Source organism: Agelaius tricolor, unplaced genomic scaffold (genome assembly GCF_023055355.1).
Source record: "Agelaius tricolor isolate 1412-34295 unplaced genomic scaffold, bAgeTri1.0.p SCAF_12, whole genome shotgun sequence".
Taxonomy (NCBI): Eukaryota; Metazoa; Chordata; class Aves; order Passeriformes; family Icteridae; genus Agelaius; species Agelaius tricolor.
In genome coordinates, this window is record NW_027269272.1 from 9,339,568 (window position 1) to 9,365,074 (window position 25,507).

General features: G+C 42.9%; 1 protein-coding gene across 1 annotated transcript; it reads left to right on the top strand.

Annotated features, from left to right (window-relative positions):
* Positions 1 to 398: 398 nt before the first annotated feature.
* MOGAT1 (monoacylglycerol O-acyltransferase 1) lies at positions 399 to 23,193 on the top strand. The gene is made up of 6 exons (XM_071437480.1): positions 399 to 764; positions 9,524 to 9,702; positions 10,098 to 10,299; positions 12,881 to 13,055; positions 16,462 to 16,661; positions 19,537 to 23,193. Exons 1-6 carry the CDS (start codon positions 671 to 673, stop codon positions 19,689 to 19,691), a joined length of 1,005 nt encoding a protein of 334 aa, XP_071293581.1. The 5' UTR covers positions 399 to 670; the 3' UTR covers positions 19,692 to 23,193.
* Positions 23,194 to 25,507: the final 2,314 nt, after the last annotated feature.

The window sequence follows — 25,507 nt, forward strand, 5'->3', positions numbered from 1 at the left end:
CTGTGCAAGTTTCGGGGGGTGGTTTCTTTTTCACGCCGAAGTTTTATTTACTGACGATCCCTGTCACGGACGCCCCGCGGGCGGGAGGAGGCTGTGCGTGTGCTGGTGTAATTAAAAACGAAACTCTTGACGCCAAACACTGCAGGAACTCTAAGTTCTGGGTCAGCTCCATAAGCTCTTTAATGGTAAGAGCCTTAAGCATGGCCCGGAGTGCCGGGTCTCCGGGCGCTCCCAGGGGAAAAGCCCGGCAGGGCAGCGCAGGTGCTGGATGTGAGGGCGCACCTGGGTCCGCAGGCGCGGGGCTCGCTCTGACACAGCCGCGGTGCCCCCGCCCGGTGCCGCTCATGCCGAGCGGTGGCAGGCGCGGCGCTCCGGGCCGGGGCACCCATTCCAGCCGCCTGTGGGCGGAGGGGGTGTAGCCGCCGCCAGCCCCCGCAGCCGTGCCCGGGCTCTGCCCGCTCCCGTTCCAGGATCAGGTTTCCCGCGGCCGGGGCGGGCGGCACCGCCTCCCCGTCCCCGCCTGCCGGACCCGCGGCCGTGGGCAGCGCCGGCGGCGGGAGGGGCGCGTCCTGCCCGGCCGGGGCCGCGGCAGAGCGGCGTGCAGCGGGCAGGTGCGGCGGCTGGAGCCGGAGCCGGCAGCTCCGTGCCTCCCGCGCTGCTCTCCGTCAGCATGAAGGTCGAGTTTGCCCCCATCAATATCCCCCTAAAGAGGAGGATCCAGACAGTCGCCGTTCTGCAGTGGATCTTCTCCTTCCTCCTGCTGGGTAACAGCCTTCCTCCTTCCTGCCCCTGCCCCTGAGAGAAAAGGGCGAGGAGCGGCTTTTTCCGTGATCAGCGTTACCCGTGGGCATCGCTCGGTGCCAGCCGTGGCTCCACGTGGGTGCAGGAGCGGCCGGGGGCGAGCAGATCCCCGGCGATCCCCGGGCGGGCTGGAGCATCGCACTTCTTTCTTCCCTGAAAGCTTTGGATGTTTTTTTTTCTCTTTTATGGGGGTCTGTTTCTTTCTGTGGGTTCTGCTTCAAATATGAGCCTAAAAAGCTAGTGTCGGTGGCTCCTCATTGGGACGCCCAGTAGGTTTCTGACAGCAACTTTTTTATCGAAGATGAGCATAAAGTCTGGTACATGACTAATGCTGTTTTCATTCATAATTTCGTAAAATAAGTTTATATGCTGTAGTTCAATAAAATTCTCATTTAACAAGGTAATGAAAAATAATGGGCATTGTCAGTGAATTGATTCATATGCAGACGGTTCTGTAAGTGTATGAAAAATATCCTCACTGGCTTTAAGAAAGTGTTGCTAATTCTACTTGGTAATCTTTTTCTACTGATTGTTACTCTATAATTAATTTTCCTAATATCTTAATAGACACCTATCATTAAGCACCTATTCACAGCAGCAAATTGTATTCACATGGGTAGGTATCTTGAATCTGATGAAATGAATCACTTGATAAGGTAAGATAAACCTTAACTCTATGAGACTAAATCCATGGATTATATAAATTGGGAAGTAGTTATTGAATAGTATCACTGGAAATGCTGGAACACTTCAAGATCATCTATGCTGTAGGATTTACAAGGTAAAAAGGGTGCACTTCTTTGTATGTCTTACAAATATATTATCCTACAGGTGGTCTGATGTCTTTCAGGTGGTTTTTTTAGATTGTTAACTCACACATGAAAAATTTGGGGGAAGTATGGAGGGGTATGAAGCATCTTCGCAGATTAATCAGCAGATGTTCTGTTACATCAAAATTAAATGTAGTTAAACGATAAACAGTTTCTGTTTGTGGCTACGTTTTAAGTAGTCTGTACTTTTAATTTTCTGTTATTTAGTTAGGTCTTGGCATGAGCCATTATTTAAGTCTCATAAAGCAGTGGAAGTTCAGGGGCAGTGGAAGAAAACTTTTTTTTTTTTTTTTGCCTTAATGTAGCAATACTGCTGCATAAAACCATATCTTCCTGTGCTTATTAGAAGTGATCAGGATGCAGAAAATCCCCTCTCTGTAGTTTAGCAGGCAAAGTAGGGAGCTGTCATCTGCAGCTGGCGCTGCCTGGGAATGTCAAGGAAAATCAACTCAGAAATGGTCTTATGGCTGGTTATGTTGAGTATAGTGAGTTCATGTGATCATGAAAAAATGGATTTGCAAGAATGCTTGATTAACAATTTGATTCTAATAATAAGTATCTGCTTGTGCACCATAGGGATGTTTATCTTTAGAGCTGACCAATGTGACCTTGTCATTTCGTAGGCGGATGCTTTCAAGTGAAAGGGCAGCCAGTGATCGGGCCAAAACATTTCACTTAGCTGCAGGAAAATTCAGGTGGATGAATCTTAAATGACTTAAAGCAGTAGGAAATGGGCTGATTTCTGATGTTCTGGACTGCCCCTATGTCTGGATTTTTTAGCCTTTATTTTTTTTGTGAACAGTTGTTGTTTGTTTGTAAGCTTTGGATTCAATAGTGACACTTTCAAATCAGGGAGGGGATGCCTTGGGACAAGTGAAATACTGTGTGAGTTCATCACAGAATAGGTTGGAGGTTTAGGTGTTCTTTGGGGGTTTGTGTGTGGCTGGAACTAGTTTCTGCCAAGCACAGTCTCGATTGTTTGCCTTGTGTTACATATCTGCATGTGAAAACTTGAACAGATAATGCCCTATTACAGCTAATGATTCATGATATAGATAGAGGGATTCTGTTTAGAGCAGTGAATAAATGGGGTACTGGCTTAGCTGCTGAAGTTGTCCATCTAGGTGTGTTGTAATGTGCCATAGCTTAGTAAAATGAACTGTAGGACTAACAGATGAAGTAAGATAACTGTAAATTAGTGCCCTGAATTGGTCAATGATATGCTTCAAATCTGGGGAGTGACATGTGAAAAAGTGATTTCGTACACTGAGTAAGCTGTAAGGGGAATGTGAGCTTATTACAACTTAGAATTCACAATGTGACTTGGATAAAAGACTCTTGGTTTTATCTTCCTGGCTGAAAAATATAAAAAGCCCTTGCTCTCCAGGCTTGCTTTGTTGTAATGCTGCATGGTTTTCTGAGACTGTGGAATTGATGACTGAAAATGCCCTCTTACTTGTGCAACTCACAGGCTGGCCTGAAATATAGACATGCAGTAGTTGTTGAAGCCTAAATCTCATCCTCATGTAAAAAGAGGGAATCAGTCTGCAAATACTGAAAAAAACAGCAGCAGCAGCCTGGAACAAGCAAAGTTCTGCTTCTTCATGCAGTGTACCAGCTTGGGCTGGATCTGCACTGGAGATCCATTGCTTCTGCTGTGCAGCGTAGGCAGAGTAAACATGCCTCTGTCTCAAAAAAGCTGTACAGATGTGCACAGAATTTCATTAGGTACAAAAGGAACCTCTTTAACATTCTGGCTGTAAGTTCCTGTACTTCCTTGTTCTGTGCTGCAAGCTGCCAAAGTTCACCCTCAAAAGGAAAAGACAAGTTTTCTTTGTAACAGTGATTTGCCTGTTCATTATCCAGGGGCATGACACCAGAAACAAAAATAAGTTCTGAAATACTGGGGGTGAATATAAGAGTTTCTGGATTAGATGAGAGAAATGCCCATTAACAGATTCCCACCGTGTGTTGACTGAAAATGCCATGTGGTTTTCTATCTTATGTTCTCCAAGTCAGCAGACCAGAAAAGTTTGGATATAAGTTCCATGAAAGAGAGAAGTGTTTTAATTGGGCTTCTGTCTTTTGAAAGACAAGTGTTACCGGTCTTGAGTCCAGAAAACTAAAGCTGTTAAAACTGAAAACTGGCAAATGCTATTTCTCACTGTATTAAGCACAAATCCAAAACAGCTTCAGGCTGAAGCATAGTGTTCAAGCCATTAGTGTTTTACTGCTGAAACAGCAGATACATGAAATTTTGCAATCTTATACTTTGGATAAAAGGCCAAACCAGACAGTTTTTACAGATGGTAGTTTTATGTCTGTAATTACAGTTATTTGGGATTTGTTTGCTTGGCCAGGGGCTGACAGTCTTGGGGCAGGTCTGGCCCTGTCCCAAGTTCATGTAACACCCACACCATGTCTGCCTGTGAGCCTGTGTGCTGGCTGTTCTTTGTCACTCTGTGCCACTGTCCAACCCAAACCCAGGCAGAAAGTCACCTGGAGAAATAACATCTCCAAGCCTGTAAGCGCTGCTGGACTGACAAAGCAAAGAGGTTACATAACACCCATTTTTGGATCATAGGTTCATTGTGGATATGCACTAAAGGAATTGTCACTGGATATAATGGATGTACCCAGTGTTTGCAGGAAATCTTTGTTTTTAAGCTTGGAGGTGTTTTTCTAAAGAACTTTGAATTAATTTTGCTGCATTTACCAGTATGCCTAATACCCTGATATTACTGGGAACAGGTGTAGGTTTTCTGTTTCTCACACAGCAGATGGGCATTTCTCCTTGGTGTGTGCTGTGAGCTGTGTGCCTCATACTGCACATCTGTCAGTGAGGGTCACTTTGTATCAGGAGGTAGAGCAAAGGGCTCATTTAAAGGCAAAACCATTAAAACAAAGAAAAATAAGTCAGATTTGGTTGAAATGCTGCTTTCCCAGGGCTTTAGCCTTTTGTTTTCCTTTCTCTCTAATGTACACAAATCAAATGACAGAGTTTTGGAAGAAAGTAAAACTAGAAGGTGAGTTGGTGAGCTATGTGCTCCTACTAACTTCTGTGCCCCTGATGTGAAAATGGACAGTGGAATTTGAACACGTCCAAAATCAAATGCAAAACTGAGCACCTTGGGTGGAGTGGTGGTGTCTTGGGCCAGATAATGAGAGAGGGAAATGGGAGTTTAACTCTCCAGCAGGGATACCATGGTTTTTCTCTGAGAATAAGTGATGGTAGAGGAGAATAGTGCATTCTCTAAGGCCCACTTTTGTCTCTGGGCTCCTCACTGGGGATTTAGGAAGTGACTGTTGTGCAGGCACCCCTGTATTTACTTGCAAACCCCTTAATAATGCAAAATCAGTATATAATATAAGGTACACTTTAATATGCACAAAACCACAAAATAGTATGCTGAAGACATTGGTATATATTAAACTACATCCTGTTCTCTAGTGATTAAACTTCTGTGCATGTAGGATGAAGCAGTCTGTTAATTGAACTTGCTGGAGACAGTTTTGAGTTGTGGATCTGGCTTCCCCAAAAGAATAGAAATGATGAAACGTTTGCCACAGACAGAGTGAGAGATTGCTGCTGGAATAATAAGTGGTTTCTGTGTTGAGAAAGAAGGTGTCAGTGTAATGTGCTAAAGCAAATATTAACCTTTCCTGCAAACATGCCACGATGATTTGTTATCTGGTGCTGATTTAATTCATCAGCTATAGCTGGATAGCTAATATAGTTTTGTTCTTCCTCAAAGTCTTTAAAAAAAAAAACAAAACTCTTTTGATGCTTAAGAAAACTCAGCTAAGCTCCATGAGCCTTTTCTAGCAAGCTGGCTGGTATTGCTACTTGTTTTTGTCACTCTGTACTCATCTATCCATGAAATTTATTGGTGGCCTATGGGTAGGGACTGAAGTGTGATCACAGAGAATAACAGGGTACTTACTGACTAGTATTTCTAGGAATGCTGCCTCTGTTACCTACATCTTAGGGAGGGAATTTAACCAAGTACTTGTTTGTATTTGGGTGTATTTGTTTGTATCTCTCGAAAATACTAAGAAAAAACCAGCTCTGCTGTGTCAGGCCAGAGACCCTAGCCTGAGAACCCCTATGTGAACATAAGTGACAGTGAATGCCTAAGGAGAAAGAAAAGAAGTGGGAAACACGTAGACTAAATTTGGCATGCTGTCTTGGGATTTGGCAATTAGTAACTTGGGGATTTATGGTATCCAGGCCACTCTACCTGCAAGTCAGTTGTGTGTAATGCTCTATCTCTAGTTTATCAGTATTTGCCAGCTGAAGGTCTTGGGAACTTGGAACCAAATTTCAGCATCAACAGGCCTCTAAAGCTTGGCATCTGAGTGTTTGTGTTTGCTGTCACAGCACTGCTGAGATACAGCTGCCTTGGCAGGAGTGCTCAGGTATCTTTGTGGCTCCCAAACCAATAACCTGACAAAGGCCCTCACAGGAGACTGATCCACATCCACCAGATGCTGGCTGCCCAACCCGTTTTGGAGTGAGCTCCTTTGCATGGTTTTTGGAGCACTGCAGAGAGCCTGTAGTGCTGCTTGGGGTGACAGCAGCACCCCTGGCACCAGGGACACACCTGCACTGCCCATGCTGTCCATGACTGCTCTGAGCATAATGGGAGCTTTCTCTTCCAGGGACAATCTTACATTTGGTGGCTTTCACAACAGATGTTAATCAAACATTTTTGATGCCTTAGTAACTCCAAATGCATTTGAAGCTTCCAATTTCCAGATTTAACCTGTGCTTCCTATCTCTGGCATTTGACTATTTCATAAATCTGGTGCCCCCAGTTGCAAACTCAGAGCCTGATTAATGATTGAAGGATCAGGTGTGCAAACATCATTGGGCAGGATGGCTGCCAGTGCTGGTTGCTCACACTACATAGAGTGGTTTTCACCATTTGTTGCAAAATATGAGTATCCATGTGTTGCAAATGCGAAATGGAGGAGAAGTGACACACCAACAATGGTTCACAAACCCACTGTTCAGAGTTCTCTGGCAGTGATTTGTCTTTTAGTCTGTATTTCCTCATCTCCCCTCAGCTACCCCCAAAATCCAGTACATCGCAGAGATACTTTTCAAAGCTCTAATTCAAGTTCAACCAAAAAAATTACACTTAAATTGTACACTGGAACTACATCCAAGGACATGATGCAGTAGAGTGACAAATCCCAAGTTACTCACCTTTTTACTGGAATTTGTTTATGAATTTACTTAAAATGGTTGTTATTTATTTACTCGCTGTCTTGTCTGAAGGAGAAAACATCAGGTTTGTGTTTACAGTCTCATTGGTTTTGAGTCATCAGTGTTTAGCTCATCTTGCAGGCTGCTAATTTGTTGAAATAATGAGGAGGTATGGCAAAAGGAATTTGCCTCACATGTCTCATTGGGAATGCAGTAATCAACTTTGTCCTACAAGATGCTGAGCTCCCCTGAGGAAGTGCTAGCAGCATACTTATCTCCCCACACCTTGCCTGCACTCAGGAAGGTGTTCTAGCTAAAGCAAAGCAGCCAGCTTGTTATCTGGTGGATGTTTGTCTGCCCAGGATTAAGTACTGCTATCTGGGCCTTCTCACTGCTGATGTAATTAGCTCTCACAGCAAGGATGCTTGGCTACAAAGCACTTTTCAGCTGTTTGCTAGCAAACTGATAGTAAAAAGCCATGTGATTCTGTGTTAAAAAAAGCCATGTGATTGATTCGGTGTCAAGTCAAAAGTGCTTCTTTTGACTTAACACAGAAAGGAAAGGTAGGAAATTTAAATACTTATTAAATCTTGCATAACAAATCAATTGATTTATAGCTGCTAGAAAAAACTTCTCATACTTGTTCAAACCAAGAACCTTGGCATCCTGTCCAGATTAGCATTCATAGAAATTTCTATAGTTTCAGGATCTCTTCTTCAAGGACCAGGTAATGACTTTTCCTCAATAGACATCTGTGCTCTATTTTGGAGTGATGCTGTTGTGGGATTCCCTGTGAAATTCCCTGTGGAATTGGAGTGTCATATTTCATCTGTGTTACTTGTCCTGCATTAATGATGTTCCTTAGAACTGGTTTCAGTTCTTATGAGATTTCCACATTGACTTTGGGGGTCTGTGGGCCTCAGTTAGCTGTGGTGTTTTCAAGAGCTCTTGCTCAAATGCTTTTCTGTGCAAGACCAGGGTTTCTTGCTTGAGGAAGAAGCAGTGAGCTTCTGTACTGACGAATGGAGTATCCTTGAAAATGGTAGGTTTTGTCCTGCTCCTGCTTTTGTTTATGGTCATTTTCTTCTCCCTTCCTCAGAGCAAATGCAGTTCCTTATTTTTCTGCTCATATTCCTGCTGGAAATGTGAATGCTCATCCCCTTCTAGACAAGATAGCCAATTCTATTCTGAAGGCACAGTCAAACTAGGCTCAGGAACAAACTGGTTGAAGTTCAGAAAAAGTAAATATTCAGGTTGGAGGAAATGCTAGTGTGCCTGTAGACCAAGCTGAGATCTCAGCTCAGAACCTGCACAGTCTAGGGAATCTGCTGACTTTTCAACACCCAAGTAATGTCTCTCCTGAATGAAGGTGATCTGAACTAGGATGAGGGGGTTTTACTCTTGGTTCATCTACTTATTCTAAAGTTTTCAGTTCTGGTGATATTTTACATTGTGTGAGCCAAATTATTGCCTGAAGTACTTCTAGTGTTTGTTTTTAAATCTGCTCTATTTAGTGATGTATTCAGCTCAGTATGTTTCACTGGTGTAACTTCTTTTAGGACTTCACAGGATATTTCCCTCATGAAAGCCAGTCAATTGTGAGACATAAATTACTGCTTCTGCATTGTAAAATATCTCTGAAAAACACTGGGCTCTTGCAGCTCTGCCCATTGAGTCTTCAGTGAGAGCTAGGTCCTGTTTTGCTTGCCACTGTATAAATTTGTGATGTTAAAGCCCTGGCTCCCTTGCAACCTGGACTTCAGCATCTGATCCGTGAGCCTGCTGGGGTTTGTTCAGGAGGTGGCAGAGCAAGCAGGCTGCTGCAGGGCTGCCACAGGGCAGAGAGCAGCAGCTCCTACTCCTCAGACATCTCAGACCACGGCTCTTCAACACAGTCCAGAACTAAAAGTCTGCAAGTTCTACAAAGATAAAGTTTCCATAGGATTTCCCTGAGTAATTATTTCAAGGCTGAGCCCCAAGTAACACAATATATTTAACCAAACAACTTTTTTCTGCTCTTTGAATTGTGTATAATACAATTCTTATGTATCACTACTGTAGCAGGATGTTACAATTCTTTCTTAATTGGCTTTGAAAGTATCAGGACTTACCTGCTGTTGTATTCCCACAGCAGCACTGAACTTCCCCTTTGGATGAGGTGTTTAGAGGCTGAAGTGGAACCTCTCCATGTTTTGCTTTTGTCTAGTGTATCTCCTTGGCCCGTGACAGCACTTTTGGCTGGGAGTAGAACTATCACTCCATATTCTAGGTAGAGAAGCTGAGAAGGAGAATAGAAAATGATTGCCCAATATCCCTGTAATTAGAAAAGAGAGGTTGCTATGGCTCCCTTTCCCTTCTTTCCTTCCCCAGCTTTCCTTTCTTCTCACTCCCTGAAGCATTACATCCTTGTTAGTTCTTGCTGTCTCCTTTTATTTTGCTTTAGGTAAACCAGATGCTCTCTACCAAGCATCCAGTTGTGCAGTAGAGGGAGAAATAATAGACTGAGATGATACACTCTTGTAATGTTTCACCTTCACTGTAACAGCACCATGTGGAATAAGCTGAGTTCAATTTGCATGCATTTTGAGTAAATCTCTAAAAACATATCAGGGTTGGGCATTCTTAAAAGGACACAGATGTGATTAATGCTTGCTGTGCTTTCACTTTTTGTCTCTTGTAGCAGAGTTTTGCTTTGGATTCTTCGTGATCCTGATCCTGGGCAATTTCTGGTTCCTTGCTGTTCTGTACCTGCTGTGGCTGTACCTGGACTGGGGAACGCCATGCACTGGGGGCAGACGCTCCCACTGGGTCAGAAGCTGGACTGTCTGGAAATACTTCAGGGAATACTTTCCCATTCATGTGAGTAAAGGGTTTCTCACAAACAGCTTGAATAGCCATAACCATGGACAGACATCTGGGACTCATCTTTGCTAAAATTCTAATAATCTCTCTGGAGTGAACTTAACTTCTTTTTAAAACATGGGAAATCTGAGATTTAGTGACAGAAGGGGACAGGGCCTGGTTTTCTAGTTGGACTGTTGGGTGACAAGGTAGTGCTTCAGCACAGTAAATCTAGACATGGTATCCTGACACATCCATTTAAGCTTTCTTTATCTGTAAAGCAGGACAGTAATTTTAAGTGCTCAAAAGGAAACTCATTGTCATTGCTTCTATGTCCTGTCAATGTGCAATCTCCATAGGTGTTGTTTTTGGGGTAAATATCATAATGCCCATCACTGACTCTTATTTTTCAGCTTATAAAAACTTCAGAACTGAACCCAAATCACAACTACTTACTTGGCTTTCACCCTCATGGGGTCCTCGTAGCTGGAGCCTTCGGAAACTTTTGCACTGATCCTCCTTTCAAAAATTTATTTCCTGGCCTTACTCCATATCTCCATATCATGCCCATCTGGTTTGGCTGTCCCTTCTTCAGAGAATACATAATGAGTGCTGGTAGGTAAAAGCAGAATGTCTCAGCTGTTGCTCCATATTTTAGCTTCTGTTACAAATGTAGAGTCTATTCCTCTACTTATATATGGTAAGTAATTTCAGAAGGATCACTGTTGGTGCTAAATTTAACCTCTATTTTATGATGAACTGTTGTGGCAAAATTGGAAGGTTTTATTAATAGTTTTGTAAACTATATCACTGAGTTGTTTTTTCTTTCTGAAAAGAAATTGCTGCTTTTCCTTTGAACTATCAGATAGCAGTCCTGAGTACCCAGTATATACAAGAAGAGAAGGGCATAATAATTTGTAATTTTATTTAGTCATTAGCAGGCACTTGTAAAACAAATTCAGGCTAATCTCTTACCTGAAGGGCTTAGTGTTATACATTACAAATATCTTTATACTCAGAAGTTAATTACTTGCTTCTGATTGAAGTCCTATGTTGCAAATGTGTGTAATTTTGATTGAGATGTAAACTCTAAAGAGAGAGACCTTTTTTCTCTGTTGTGAGAAGCATTTGTCATCAAGGGGTGATATTCATGACTGGTACTACAGCAATAAAAGATAAAAATAACAAGCAGTTGAGTTGGGGGAAAAAAGAGAAGAATGAAATAAGAACTAGTGCTCCCCCCCAGTGGTTTAATACATGACTTATTTTACTTAAATTCACTCAACACCAGCATTTAAGCATGTTCTGATGCACAAGACTAAGTTCAGGAGACAGAGATCTAACTTTATTCATGACTGCAACACAGACACTGCAATCTCAGAGGAGCTGTTCCACTGTTCCATGCACAGAAACATGCCTAGGATGTTTCCCAGATTAATATCAGAATTACTTATCTATGTATACTTCAGCATATCAGAGAATGCCTTTCCATGCAAATGTAATTTCTGAGGGCGTTCTTTGAGGCTTGCAAAGTGAGGGATTGGCAGTGGTAGAACATTGCAATTTTAAACACTGTTGTTTAATCATTGTCTGGAAGTCAGATGTTTTTGGCATCTTGACCCATGGGAACAAATATTTACCTGCAGAATGAGAAAGAGCTGCAGTAAAAAGCACACTGAAGAAGAGCCAGCATTGGAGCTTGGTTTTCACAGGTATGCAGCTGATAAATGAGAGAGGACCTTTGGTGTAATACAGATCACCACTCCAATAATAAGACTCTTGCAAAATTTTCCATGTCCTGAAAGCCACGCTGCTGGCACAATGTTTCATGTCCCTTTCTTTCTCTGTCTGTGTCTAACACGTGCAGTTGTTGCCTCTGGCAGCGCAGCTGCAGTGTGAGCATGGAGCAGTGCCTTGCATGCAGGGCAGCTCTGCTTCAGCAGGAGACACATTTGTCCTGGGGAAAGGCAGTGATTTCTGCTTTTCTTTCCAGGGAAAATGCATGGTGACTTGAATGAGCACCACTTGAATTATTTGTGAGTCCCAGGTCAGCTGAATTTTCAGAGTAGCAGTGACTGTGAAGGCAGATGTGGCAAATGGATGTAGCTTTTTGCTGAGGTCTGGACTTGCTCCAGTTGCAAGCTATTCCTCTTGGTGGCCAGCTCCCAAAAGTAGACCACAGTCATCTTCCCTCTCTTCCCAAATTTTTATAATCCAAATTGTAATGTCCGTATTGGTAAAAAGACCAAGCAGGGAGCAGGACATCCAAAAGTGCATTTTGATACCAGCTCTGTAAAACCAACAATGTAAACTAGACTTGATCTCTAAATTGTCACTTAGATTATATGAATTCAACACAGTGTAATTAAGCATGGCTTCTGGCTAAATGGGATCACTATAAGCCTTTGAAATGAAACAGAGGGCAAGAAGGAAGAGGAATCTTTGAAAGATTAGATGCATATCTGGTGGAACATGGATTTTTCAAAGCACCAAGTCCAGAACAAGACCTAAGGAGATGATAAAGTCTTGTACAGCAGTGTACCTCCAATTAGAAGTATCTATATCAGCAGGAGTACCAGAAAAGCTTCATATAATCTGCTATTTTAGCCTAAATATTGATGAGTGCCTGGGCCTGGTTACTAGAGAATGAGCTGATGCAGTTATTAGGAATGGTAGAAGAGTGTTTTTCTGCTTCTTCTAATGCTGTCATGCTATTGCCTTAGATGGAGCTGCTGCTTTATAGCTGTGAAAAGAGTGGAGGGATCTGCTTGGCACTGTAGCTCCATATTTGAGTTAACAAATCCTCTACACATTCTGTTAACCCCTCTGTGCCTGTGTTTGTATGCACCTGCTGTACAGCTCTAGCTGCTGCCTCTCAGCAGTATCTGCTGCCATTCACCTCCTGTTCTTGGGCACAGAGGCTCTCTGAGGGGGAGTTAAGTTGCCAGAAGAGCACACCCTGAAGAACTCAAAACTCTTGCAATAGGCAACAGCATTTAACTCATCGGTGTGAAACCAAAACATGTGCCCAAAACCAAATCTGTTCCAGAGTAAGGAGCTTGACCCAAACCTTTGAAATCTGTTCTGTGCTGTTATAATTTTGAAACATCAATTATATATTTTAAAATATTCTTAAATTCCACTGTACTTGTGCATGAGGATCCAGTGGTCACTCTTAAAATGTTTCCTCCTGAAGGAATGGTTTCTGCATCCAAGGAAAGTGTCTCCCATGTGCTGAGCAATAAAGGAGGGGGCCATGCATCTGTCATTGTCATTGGAGGAGCAGAGGAGTCTCTGAATGCACATCCTGGAAGTCTCACCTTGAACATCCTCAAGAGGAAGGGCTTTATTAAAATGGCCCTGAAACATGGGTAGGTCTTCCATGAAGCATGCTTTGAATGTAGGTTGATTCTTGAATATAGTTCATATTATATAAAATTAGAGAATTTGAAAGAGTTTAAGTGTCTAAGAACATGCAGATATCTGGCACAGGAGCCAATCTGTCCACCTAGTTCCACTCTAGGAGTGTTGAAAATTCCCTTTCTCTTTCATAATTTGCAACAGTAGGTTGTTGTTAGCATATCTTGTTTTATTTCAGTTGTTTCTTGTACTAGCAAAGAGTAAGAATTATGAAACAATATTAGTAAATCTTGACTGGTTTTCTGAGTAGGGCCAACATTCTGCTTTCTCTTCTGTAAATTAAAGATACATTAAGGTAGAATTTTCTTATCATTTTAAGCAAACAAACAAACAAATTGGATAGCCAGGCTCTGTTTCATTAAATCACTGAGAATTATGATCTAGGAAGATTTGTTTTCTGAAGACTTTTGAAGATTGCCATTTGCAAAAGTAAATTCCTGGGAATTTTTGGTGAAAATCTCAAGAAAAACTGGATAACTTTTTACTATGAAGCAGCCATCAGTGTGTTACTAAACAGAGATGGTATCAATGTCTTTTGAGTGATTTACACAGTCTAAGTTACTGTGTTTGTTCTGGACTGGTCTAGATGGTTTGTATATTAGAAATATTGAAACCAATGCTCTGTTCCAGCTACACTTTCTGAACAGCTCCCAGGATTAAACATTGACATGTGAAGCAATGAGAAAAAATACTAGTCTTGAGAAATCTGTAAGAGCTTTTTAAGCTATTAACTGGAGAAAAGGTGGTCTCTGAGAAGAGGGGCTCTCTGCTTTTACACAGAGTGCAAAAAACTAGAAACTGTTCTGTGCCAAAATTCCAAGGGTGTTTCTTACACATATCACTAGGATTCTCATAAAGAATTTTTTGTGCCAACAGAATGTAACATTCTAGTCTAATTTGTACCCAGAAAAAATACTTGTTTATTTGAATTAAGAGTTTACTGACTAAATGAGTCCTTAGTCCAACTGTTGATTAATTCAGTGGGATCCTCAACACTCACTAGCTTTTATTTGTTTTAACCATAAAGATTAGAAGAATATTTAGATACTTTTTTTTTTTTATTAGTATGTTGGTAGATGTCTGGTCTGTCATATCACAAAGGTTGGTGGTGGTTATCTCTCATCTAAATTCATTTGGATTGAGAAATCAGATACACCTGTGCCTCTCAAGACATTGATTTCAAAAGTATCTCCAACACATAACAGCAAGAGTGGGACACTTACAAAACACAGGAATGGCCCCTTAACCCCTTCACTTACTTAGATTCCAGTGATGGTCCTCATCTTTCTGAAAGGGTCATGGCTGCCTAGAGCCCTCCTCTGGGTGGCAGTGCCTGTCCCTGCCCCAGTGGCTAAGGGCTACAACTCACATGGTCATGTAAGCAGCAGGCTCCAAGTCATTCCTACAAACACCAGCACAAACACCTGCTTCTGTGGGAAGCACAGGAATTCTGACTTCTCATCTGTCCAGCAGGGCTGGGGGACCGTGCAAGTCCAACAGAGGTCTTGCCCAAAGACTTGGCATCCAGTAATTGCTTCTGCTTTTGAAGTCTTGTTTTTAACAATTAACAAAATGGCAAGAAAATTTCCAACTCAACTGGAAATGAAAGGGCCAGGTAGATGAGAAGCCCCATCTGCCACCAGTGCCTGCACACATTCCTGATGCTCATGATCTGCAGCAGCAAATACCAGCTCAGGAAGGAAGGGGCAGTGTGGAGGCTTGTGCTCCCTGGTCCTGACTCCTGTGTTCTTCAGCTAGGAGCTTGTCAAACATGGCCTGAATATGTCAGCAAATGTCCTCTGCACTTTTGCAAAAGATATTTTGGTCCAAGGTAGAACAAATATCTGATACAAAGTGAAGAAATCCTAAAGACACAAAACAAATGATGAATCAGATAACTTATCTTTAATTTCACAATCATAAGTTACTTATTTCTCTGTCTCAGCCTCCTACATAGCATCTTGCAAAAGTCTTCACTAGATTAAAGCAAATCCCACAGTGTCAGGGCACCACAGCTATTGCACCACAAGATGTTCCTGTTTGTCTTAGTGTTGTAGTAAAAAGTTGAGTGTTTACACAGCCACAGTAAGTACCAGGCTTTATGATATTTCTTTTACAGGTGGCAGGGTGATAAATCCACTGGAGGAAGAAACTTTGAGCAGACACTAGTCAGAACAGTATGTGGGAATGATAGTCTGTGTGAGTCCTCAGGCTAAAGAAGCTGTTGAAGCAGTTGTTTTTTACTGTACAGGTGGATATTGACAGAACTCAGTGCTTCCAGCCAGGTCTGTCCTCAGTGCGTCCTCCTCAGGCATTCACAGCTCTGCAGATACTCATTCTGACAATGTTCTAGCAATACTGCTATTTTACAGTAAGGTTTTTCTCAAAGGTGGTGGGGGCAGAATAGAGCTAAGATACAGAAACTAAGATTTAAGTAAAGAAAATATTCCTGAATCCTTCAGAGACTGCTTAGGATTGCCCTGCTTTTTTTTTTTTTTCTTTCTCTAAAATCTGCAGAATAGTTAATGAAATGAAGCATTAATCAAAAACCATACTGCAGCCAAGGTTTTAAATACAATGCTGGGTTTACCTGCACTGATTTATCCACTCAGGCTGTTTGTCCAGGAGCTAGTCAGTGCCTTTCCTCCCAGGCCAATTCATGAGCTGAATGAGAATTCATTAGGCTGTGCAAGAGCCAAAGTGGGTTCACGTAATTTCTGTGGGCAAGATGTGACCTCTGGTAATAATGGATTACAGCTTCTGTTTTCTAAGAAGTCCGAGGAAGCAGGGTTTGGCTGGGAATTGGACACAGAGAAGGAATTTGGCATTGCACTCGTGTCTGTGAGGGTGTCTGGTTTTTATCAAGGTTTTTGTGCTGAAATCAAGGGCACGCATTACTCCGGTCAAAAGACAAGGGAAAGCCAAGATCTGGTTTTGATGCCACCCAGCTGGGAGCATTATAAAGTTAGCAATGAGTCTCCTTTGCTTGCCAAGGGAAAAAATGTAGTGGAACAAGGGTGGACGTGCTGAAATAGTGGTGGATAAAGACATACTTTTGATATATGCAATAACTCATTTTCATAATTCCAAACAGTCACAAATTGCAATAGGTACCAACCAACTAAATACTGCCAAAAGCAAGTTGCTAGTTGTGTGCCAATCACTTTTTTTTTTAAACACCAAGGCATCCAAAAAGCTGCTGCACATGAGAAGAGTTGAATGCCTGTTGCTGATGAAATCCAAAGCTGCTGAAACTCTCTGTGCTGGTTATTGTGAAACTGTTTCCATGCTGCTGATGTGAACTGCAGTGCAAGTGCAGGCTGATGTGGAATTCTCAGTGTCCTCTTTGTTTTACAGGGCTCATCTGGTCCCAGTGTTTTCCTTTGGTGAAAATGAACTATTCAAGCAAGTTGCAAACCCCAAAGGTTCATGGCTTAGGAATGTACAGGAGAAGTTGCAAAAGATAATGGGCTTTGCTTTGCCACTATTTCATGCTAGAGGAGTATTCCAATACAGTTTTGGCTTCATACCTTACAGGCAACCTATTCACACTGTTGGTAAGTTCCCTGCACCTTTTCTAATGTGTTTGCAAATGTTTAAAAATTCATCAATGTGCTGCTAATATCTGTAAATTTATAAATCTGTTCTAACAGAGTTAATTAGTGTGCATCTAAAACCAGTATGTGAGCTTTACTGTCCTTCCCAGTTAAAGGGGACAGTTCTTTTCTTCCTTTCCCTTTTCTGGCCAAATCTTACCCTTCATTCTCAGTTATCCATAGGCTCCTATCCTTGGCAATCCATAAAGAAATCCAAGAGTTGTCCAGTTTATGAGAGGGCTGCCACAGCTCTGCAGCTGTTGCTGTGGGTTCTGATGTTTTATGTGAAGCCCAGAAGTTCATTTCTTAAGCTCTGCAGAGAAGTACCAGTTGGATGTTGCAGCTGAGGTACAGCAGAGCTCTGGATCAGGGCTGCTGGAAGGAGCTTGTGTGGTGCTCATCAGGCCAGAGGGGGAGATGCAGGAGGAAGGGAGTGGTGCCACAGCCCTTGGGCAGGCTGCCACTTAGGTGGCTTTGCAGGTCTTTAGGGTGTTTCCTTCCCTCTTGGCTTTTTCCCTTGGAAAGGGAAAAATGTTTAATTGGGAGTGTGCATGCCACATCAACAGGCAGTTTGGGAGAGTGTTTTTCCCCAAAAGCTTTCATTACTGCTCATCTGCTCTCACTGAACATATGTTTCATGGTTTTACTAGTGCTATTGACAGCCACACCTTTACAAAATAGGTGATGCTGGGTCTCATGCAAAGGCAATAGTTGTCTCTCTGTAAATTTTTTGATAAATAATTTTTAGCCAGATTTTGACCTGAGTGAACTAAAGAAAATTGAGCTTTTCTACAAAGGACTTTGAAGGTGGCCCTCCCTTTTTATGGAGTTGATTTGATTATAGTATTAAACAAATAAAAATATTTAAGACAAAAACATAGCTCTTTTTATGTTAAATTTCAAGCAGATCTGTGTTTTATCACTTCATGCAGTTGAATATTTTGAAAATACTTAATTTTTAATGCCTGCATGGTTCACAGGCAGGCTAAAAATGCCACTTATTTTAAAGCCAAAAAGTTATCAAAGCTTTGGAATGAGATGTATTGGATGAGATCTATAATCTGCTTTTTTATTTTTTTGGGCTGATGAAACCAGGGCTGTTCTGAAGCTTAAAATGTCTTATTTTATGAGGCATTTCTTCATCATGACAAAAGCACAGGAGTGCTACAAATCAGCAAGACCAGAGTCTTGCAACAGAACTTGTAAGATCTCACAAGGTCCTTTGCCTTTTGTGTGTCTTCCCCCGTGTTTGAGAATCATCACAATGTCCTTGTGTCCTTGGAAGTGTGTGGGGTGTTCTTGGCTTCAACATGGCTTTGAAAACATTGCCTCAGCTCCTGAGAGCTGCAGTGAGCTCACCTGGGGTGATGAGCTGTGCTGCCAACGTGGCCAGGTATGGGTGATTCCAGTCCTGGGTCACAAGCCATGGATCCAAGAGCCATTCAGCCAAGCCAAGATCTGTGAATTTGAGTGTTTTGGGCTTGATGAGTGCTTTTGGTTTTCCTTTATTTTTTTAAATTTTATTACTGCTTTACAGAAATAGAAACAACTCTAAAATATCAAATTAAGCAAGTTCCTTAAAGCACATAATATTAGAGAGATGAATGTAATTTTCCATCCCACAAAAAATCTTCATTCTTGGGAGAAGAGACTGTTGCAGAAGGGTTTGGGGGCTGTTTGCTGTTTCCTGTCCTGCCTCTGGAAATCCTGTATTGTATGTATATTGATTTCACACCCCTCTAAGGTATTGCTCAATCCAGGCATGGGTTCCCACCCCAGCTGTGTAAAGTCTGAGTTTCAGCACCACACAGGCCTGAGAGCTGGTGCAGCTGGAGCTGCAGCAGGAAAATGCAGGCTCAGCTCTTTGTGGTTCTGGTTAGGCTTCCCTTTAGTCATCACCATCCAATCTGAAGTGGCAACATCTCTTAACAGGAATTTTCAGGTGCCTTTGGAAAAGTCCAAAGAGTGCTTTTAGCTCTCTGTTTCTCTAGGCTTCCTCTGTAATCCCAGTTGGGTCTGTTAATGTGTTGGTGCTTCCAATGCAAGAATAGCTGTCAAAATCTAATGACTGAACAACACAGGAGAGACTGAGATCATGGGAAGGTTCTCTTAGCAATCCACTTTTTAGCCATAGCCTTTTGTGGAAGACACGGCTGCCCTCTGGATTTCCATGGAGTCACCTCCCATGGAGCAGGTAGCAGGCTTTGCACAGTGCCTGGAGAACATTTTGTTTCCAGTGACATTTGTGGGCAATGGATGGTTCAGAGACACCTCACAGGTTTAGGGAATTTACATGCTACCCATCCCTAGGCTGAGGTCACATTTCTGGTGCAGTGATATCCATTTTGAATAAATTGGAAGATAAATATTTCCTTCAGTCCTGTCCATGTGACAGTGTGGTTGAGGGCACCACTGTCCTTTAAGCACACCTCACACTGAATGGTTTTACTATTCACATCAGAAGACAGTGAGAAAGTACATTTTTTAAATACTGTGTTGAACTTGTAGACAGCACATAACCCAGAGGATTGTACCTTGAAGTGTAAACTGCTCCTTCAAGTTAGAGTTTATCACTCTTCTCATTTGCTCGTCTGCTGCCAAACTGAAATATTGGGGGGTGGGGGTGTTAATTAATTTTATCTGAACTTCAGCAAAAGTCAGTGAAAAACCAGACCCAGGGCTCAGGCTTGTGAAAGGCAGGATCAGGCCCCAGGGTAAGAAAATTGTGCTGTGATTCTGCAATCTGGATGGGATTACAGAATCTTAATCCCTTACTTCTTACTTCTGCTTAAAAAGAGATGCCAGTGAAGCTAATGCTGTTGTGTTTGATTTACAGTGGGAAGCCCCATCCCTGTAAAACAGAACTTGAACCCCACCACTGAAGAAATTGATCAGCTACATGCATTGTATCTGCAGAAACTGAAGAAATTATTTGAAGAACACAAAAGCAATTATGGCATCCCTGCACATAAATCTCTCATCTTCGAGTAGCAAATTGCAATTTGTAATTCCAAATCTCATGCAAAGAAACAGTGTCTGCTCAAAGATGTCTTTCTTGCAATCCATATTTTGCAATCTGTAATTATCCTTATGTAAGGAATACTTTTAAGAAGGGATTGTTCGAGGATTTAATGATTTTTATCTTATTCTTGGGTCGTGTGGGGAGGGATCATTGGGATGTAAGCCTTGAAGCCAGTGCTGTTTTGAGTTGCCCTTTTAGGTTCATGTGTGCCAGAAATGTGAGTGAGAGATTCCACACAGATGTTCTTACCACAGCTTGAGGACAGGAAATTGCCCCAGCATGAGATCAGTAGCAGAAGCATAAATCAAAGAAGCCTTTGATTAGAGGTTGAGAGATTTACCAGCGTTTATCAAACATGACATCAGGTTCTTCTCTGAATGTCAGAAACCCCTGCTGCTCTTCCACAGGAATGAAGGTGTATGTTTTCAGCAGATGGCTACTGTGAACCACTTACATGAGAATTTAAGAATAAATAAGAGTCTTCAGCTCTGAATTGAATATTGGCAAAAATGGTTTGTCCAAGTCATGGAGCAGAGCAAACCTTCTGTCTGGAGAACAGTGTTGAGATTTTTCTGTCCATGTGTGTGCTGGGTGGTGGGAAGCACTGAATGATGTGACTTTTCTGGACAATCTGTGCTTTGGAACATAAGTTTGGAAGATGAAGCAGCTTTGGTAGTTTCAGCCTCAGAAGAGGTGGCAGGCACAGGACAGCAGAAGGAGGGAATCATGTGAACTTTTCATCCTGTGCAAATTAAAAATAATCCTATGTCAAGCACTTGCACAGAAGGAAGTGCAGCCCAGTTTGTTCAGTCAGTTCTGAAATTTCACCAAGGAAAATGTACTTGATAATTCCTTTTTTTCCCCACTGACAGAAGTGGAGATGTGTTGAACTGGTGCTGCAGGGTGACACAGCTGCAGTGCCAAGGCAGTGTGAGCATAGCTCTAGGGTGCAGCAGGTTAAGAGGGTGCATTGTATATAAACCAGGTGCCTGAATTTGAGAAAAGGTTTATCATAAATGTGGAGATCCACCTCAGAAAAGAAAAGAAAAAGAATCTTAACCAAACTCTTTTTCAGTGAAAATGCCTGGGTGTTGGAGATTATTGTGTATGGAAAGAATTTTAATATATTACTGAATTTTTATGAGATAAATTGTTGTATTTGCACATACTTTCTGACTGCCTGCAGACTTTGTAGTCTGATGTTAGTGAAGAGTTTGCTCTGCTTTTAGTAGTTTTGGTGCCTGAATATTCCATCAGTGAGGTGCTCTGACAGGTCAGGCATGGGCTTGTCAGGCAGCCTGGGCATCTGCAGTTGGCTCAGCTGGGCATGGAGGTGGCTCCAGGAATAGCAGTACTGGACACATTGTGTATTGCATGGGCTGGAGGCTCTTGGGAGAAACACACCTGGGGCTTTGAGAACAAGGTGGAACTCTGGAAAGTAAGTTACAGAGAAATTCTGGAAATCCTTAGAAAGAGGAAGGTGTTTATAGAAAAGAGTGGAAATGACTTCTGTGGATTGAACTCTGACTGAACCAACGCCCAAAGCCAGACAAGTATTTGCCAGATAGAGAGCTGCTTGTGCTCCAAAAAACCCTCCAGCAACAAGTTGGTTTCCTTAAGAGGGCTCTTCCTTCTTGTCATCCTATTGTCATCCGGATGTAAACAACACTGAGTCCTGCTCTCATTTTCTCTACAATGACACAAACAGTCTGGCAACCAGGGCTGGAATTTGCAGTGCCTGAAGAAGCCCCTCTTCCCTGACAGACTGCTGTCAATGTGCCCACAATTCACCTCTTCCTGAGCTTTTCTTGCTGCCATGTGTGCTTGCCCTCCCTTCCCATGCCTTTGCTGATCACTGATGATCACTGTGCAGGCATCTTGCTTCCTCACTTTCTGCCCACCTTTCCCTGGGTTGAGATCTCTGGTCTCTATGGATGGAAAATACTGAGTGGTGGCTTATCATTCAGCAAAAATGGGGTTTAGGAGCAGGGTTTGAGAAGAGGAAGCACTGTGCCTGTGCATGTTTGACACCAGCTTAAGATCAGGACCGTTTCAGCTCTGGAAGGGCATGTTTCTAGGGAGGTCAGACGTGGCAGGTTTGTTACCTGGGAAGAGGTCTCAGGGTCCTGAGGATTGTACCAACTGATGATCCCTGAGCAGTTGCTCTGTCTTAGCCAGCTATGTGAAATTTCCTTTGGATGTGACTCTTTATTGCTTGCCCTGATGAGTAGTGAGGATAATTCAAGAGAGAAGGATTTGGAGTCTGTCAGATTGTGCTCTCCTAGATTACCTGCTCTAATGAGATATTTCCTCTCATTCTCAGTCTGTTCTTTTTCCATTACCTTAATGATACAGAAGATCAGGCTGTAAATTTAAGAATATTAGCATTGGGTTGAGGATGGAAAGTAACAATGTTTTTTTGTAGATTAAATTAATCAAAACTTCTAGGGAATATGTGGATACTGATTTTGGGACAATATCTGGTCCAAAGGGTACCCTATAAACAGGTTTTCTTCTGAATCCCATAAGGAAATTATCTGTGGGCTCTCTCTACCATCCATAACTGGCTCAGGTAGAACAAGTAGGGACTGTGTTGCTATGGCTACTGATACTGTCATTGCTTTGTAACAATGGAGATGGTAAAAAACCCAAAACCAAAAACCCAACAAAAAATAACAAACCAACAAAATCTCCAAACAACTCAAATATTTATTGTTGCTCAGTTATCACTGCATATTGCTTATGATGGTCCTTCCAAACTACCTTTTATTAACCAATTGTCTAGTGTACTCAGGGCTATTTTAAAATAGAACTTCTGTCTCTAAATGTGATAGACATGGTGTCATCTGAAATATTTACCTCTGTGTTAGTGTGGATGTGTAAAGCAGCCCTGCAACCCTGAGCCTAAAGGCCAGAGCCCTGGCAGCCACAGACCCATTTTGGCTACCACAGGCACCAATGCCAGCCCTGCTGCAGGCAGAGGAAGCTGCCCACGTTTACTGCAGCAAGAGGCTCCAGTTGCAGCTCATGCTGGACACAGCAAGAGCAAGGAGCTGGTAGGAATGGTGACACCCTGCCCCAGCTGCACCTGGAAGAGCTAGGCAGCACTCACATTTCTGGTGGGATGCCACTCTGCCTGGGGCCTGCTTCCTGGGGTGTTTCTCTTTGTGCCCTTCAATGCCACAGGTAAAGCCAGCCATCCATCAATAGGAGAAGCTCTGCCTCTAAACCTGCAAACACTGCCTGCCTGCCACGCTCAGAATGAAGTTTCTGCCTGTTCCCCGTGTGTGAACACCTCTGTGCCAAATTCTGTTGACAGAAAGTCAACCCTCAAGTATTTTAACTCTGTGAACTACACATCGTAATTTACACTTTGTAACTTTTTATGGTACCTGTAAAATATGAATGTCAGTTGTTTCAATGATAGCTGTGGCAAGGAGGTGTGAGATAATAAAGGTTTGTACCAAAGGAGGCTTGTGCTGACTGGAATTCGGGTACTTGAATTCACTGCTGTTGGATCCTGGCTGAACTCGAGGGTTCACATTAGCCTGGCTGTCAGGCTGTGCTCATACCACAATGAGAAATCTGGGTGGATTGCTTGCTGCAGGCTCCTGAGGAGAACCTGAAGCCAGGTTCCTCGTGGGTTCCAAAGGGTCTGAGGGGGAAGTGACCCACAGCAAGGGTGGGCTGGGCTTGAAGAAAGGTTTGAATTTTAAGTGAAAGTTGCATGGAGTCCAAATCTTAGTAACAGTACCCTAGAACAGAGGCTCTGCTTCACTCTAGCAGCTGGGGAGCTAAACAGCTGCTTGGAGTAAAAAATGGATTACATTTGTCTGCTGGGAAGAGGAAAACCACCCACCTGACAACAGTGATGTATTTAATAGGATTTGGTTGTTTGGTTTTTTTTAGAGTACAGCAGCTAAATGCAGCACTAACAGCTGTAGTGACAGCTATCAATTCCAAAGACTGGCAAAGGCTAATTGTATTTTGTTACTAGCTAAATACTTTTTAATATGGAATGATGCCACCTTGCATCTCAGAAAAGTATAAAGAGAAAAAATGGGTTAAACGTGGCCTTGGATTGTTTTGAAGTAGCCCCATTATGCGTAAATGTGCACATGTGTAATTTACATGTGTAAATTGGAGGTGTGTCATGGTTCATCAATGGATCAACATCATATCCTGGTTTTGCTGAAATACAAAAAAAGAAACAAGTTATACCTGTAAAGCAAGAAATGGAGAAAAACAAGGAATGGAGAGGAACTAGACATTCGTGCTTCCCAAGGTGCTGCAGCAACACCCATCACATTGCTTGTGATAGGTGAGTGATGTTACCTCCTCAGCCAGCTAGTGGATTCTGAAGGCAGCTGGGTGGCCTGAGGGATGGAGATGATGTTTCAGCTGAGGTTTCTTTAGGTTGGTATCAATTCATGTCAGCTGAACTGATTGAGCAGTGCTCTGCCTACAGTGCAGATCCCAGAATTCCCTTGTATTTTCCCAGTTTAATAGACAGAATAAAGCTGCAGAAAATGATTAGGAGAGGAAAAAAAGAGGAAATAGATTTGCTTAATATAGTCATATGCTGAGAAATATATCCACTTAAAAAAGTAAGGTAAGAACAATAGATGAGGAACCACATCCTTTATGGTTGCTTTTCATACCTAACATTAAATTTCACAAATAGCACAAGCTTGAGAAAAGCCTTTTCCAGTGAAAAAGAGAAAGACACTCCCTTAAACCATTCTGGGATCAAGAAATACTTGTTGCCTAATTTGGTGGACATCTAGCCTGGATCCTTCTCCATCTTGGACAGTAGTTACAACTAAAACTGTTGGCCAGCTGATGCTTATTTGTCCAATATATTTTCAGTTAAATTTCCCTCTGGCATAAATGGAGCCCCATTGCTTTTTAGAATGGCTATGATGAACTTTAATGAGCAGTCCAAGAGCCTGTGAGCTTTCCTTGGCTAACATGAATCAGCAGTGGGCTCACCTTTCCCTCCTGCAGTCAGCAGGCAGCATTTAATCCTATGGAATAGGTGTGTTACCTGGAAATCTGCCATTCTCCTGTTTACAGAACATGGACAGTCTTCTACAGAGGTGAGTGATAGTGTTTTCCAAGGAAAATTGTTTAGGACTAAGTCTTACATGTAATAATATGGATATATAAGTGCTTGAAAACACACTGAAGTCCACGTTAGAATGGAAACCAGGTGAGGGATTTATTGCTAAAATTTTTGCTGTTTCTCATTTCAGTGGTGCTTCTGGTAAGTGACACAGCACTGGCTTTTAAAGTTTTAAAAACCTTGGGCTGCGCGGGGTGCGCGGGCGCAGGGAGTTCGGTGGCCGCGAGGTGGCGCCGTCGCGCCGCGGCCCGTGAGGGGAGCCGGGCCCCGTGAGGGGAGCCGGGCCCCGTGAGGGGAGCCGGGCCCCGTGAGGGGAGCCGGGCCCCGTGAGGGGAGCCGGGCCCGGGGTGCTGAGAGCGGCCGGTGCTCGGCTCCGGGGGACGGGGACGGATGGTGCCATGCTCCATCCCTGGGTACAGGATTTAGGCACGCGCTAACGCGGAGGGACGAAGTCGTGCCCGGCTTCAGAGTGCTTCTCTGCTTCCCTCCGTCCCGAGCAGGAAGGGGAGGCGGGGGAATGAGAGGGGACAGCGGAGAAAATGAGCTCTTCCTCTTCCTCATCCTCCTCCTCCTCCTCCTCCTCCTGCTCCTCCTGCCGGAGCTGCGGCGCTGCGGCTCGCTCGGCTCAGCGGAGCCAAAGCAGGCTCTGCCGCCCGTGTT

Coding starts and splice junctions, on each gene's coding strand:
- MOGAT1 (XM_071437480.1), top strand. CDS start 671: ATGAAGGTCGAGTTTGCCCCCATCAATATCCCCCTAAAGAGGAGGATC. Junction 9,703..10,097: donor GGGAATACTTTCCCATTCAT/GTGAGTAAAGGG, acceptor CTTATTTTTCAG/CTTATAAAAACTTCAGAACT. Junction 13,056..16,461: donor AAAATGGCCCTGAAACATGG/GTAGGTCTTCCA, acceptor TTTGTTTTACAG/GGCTCATCTGGTCCCAGTGT.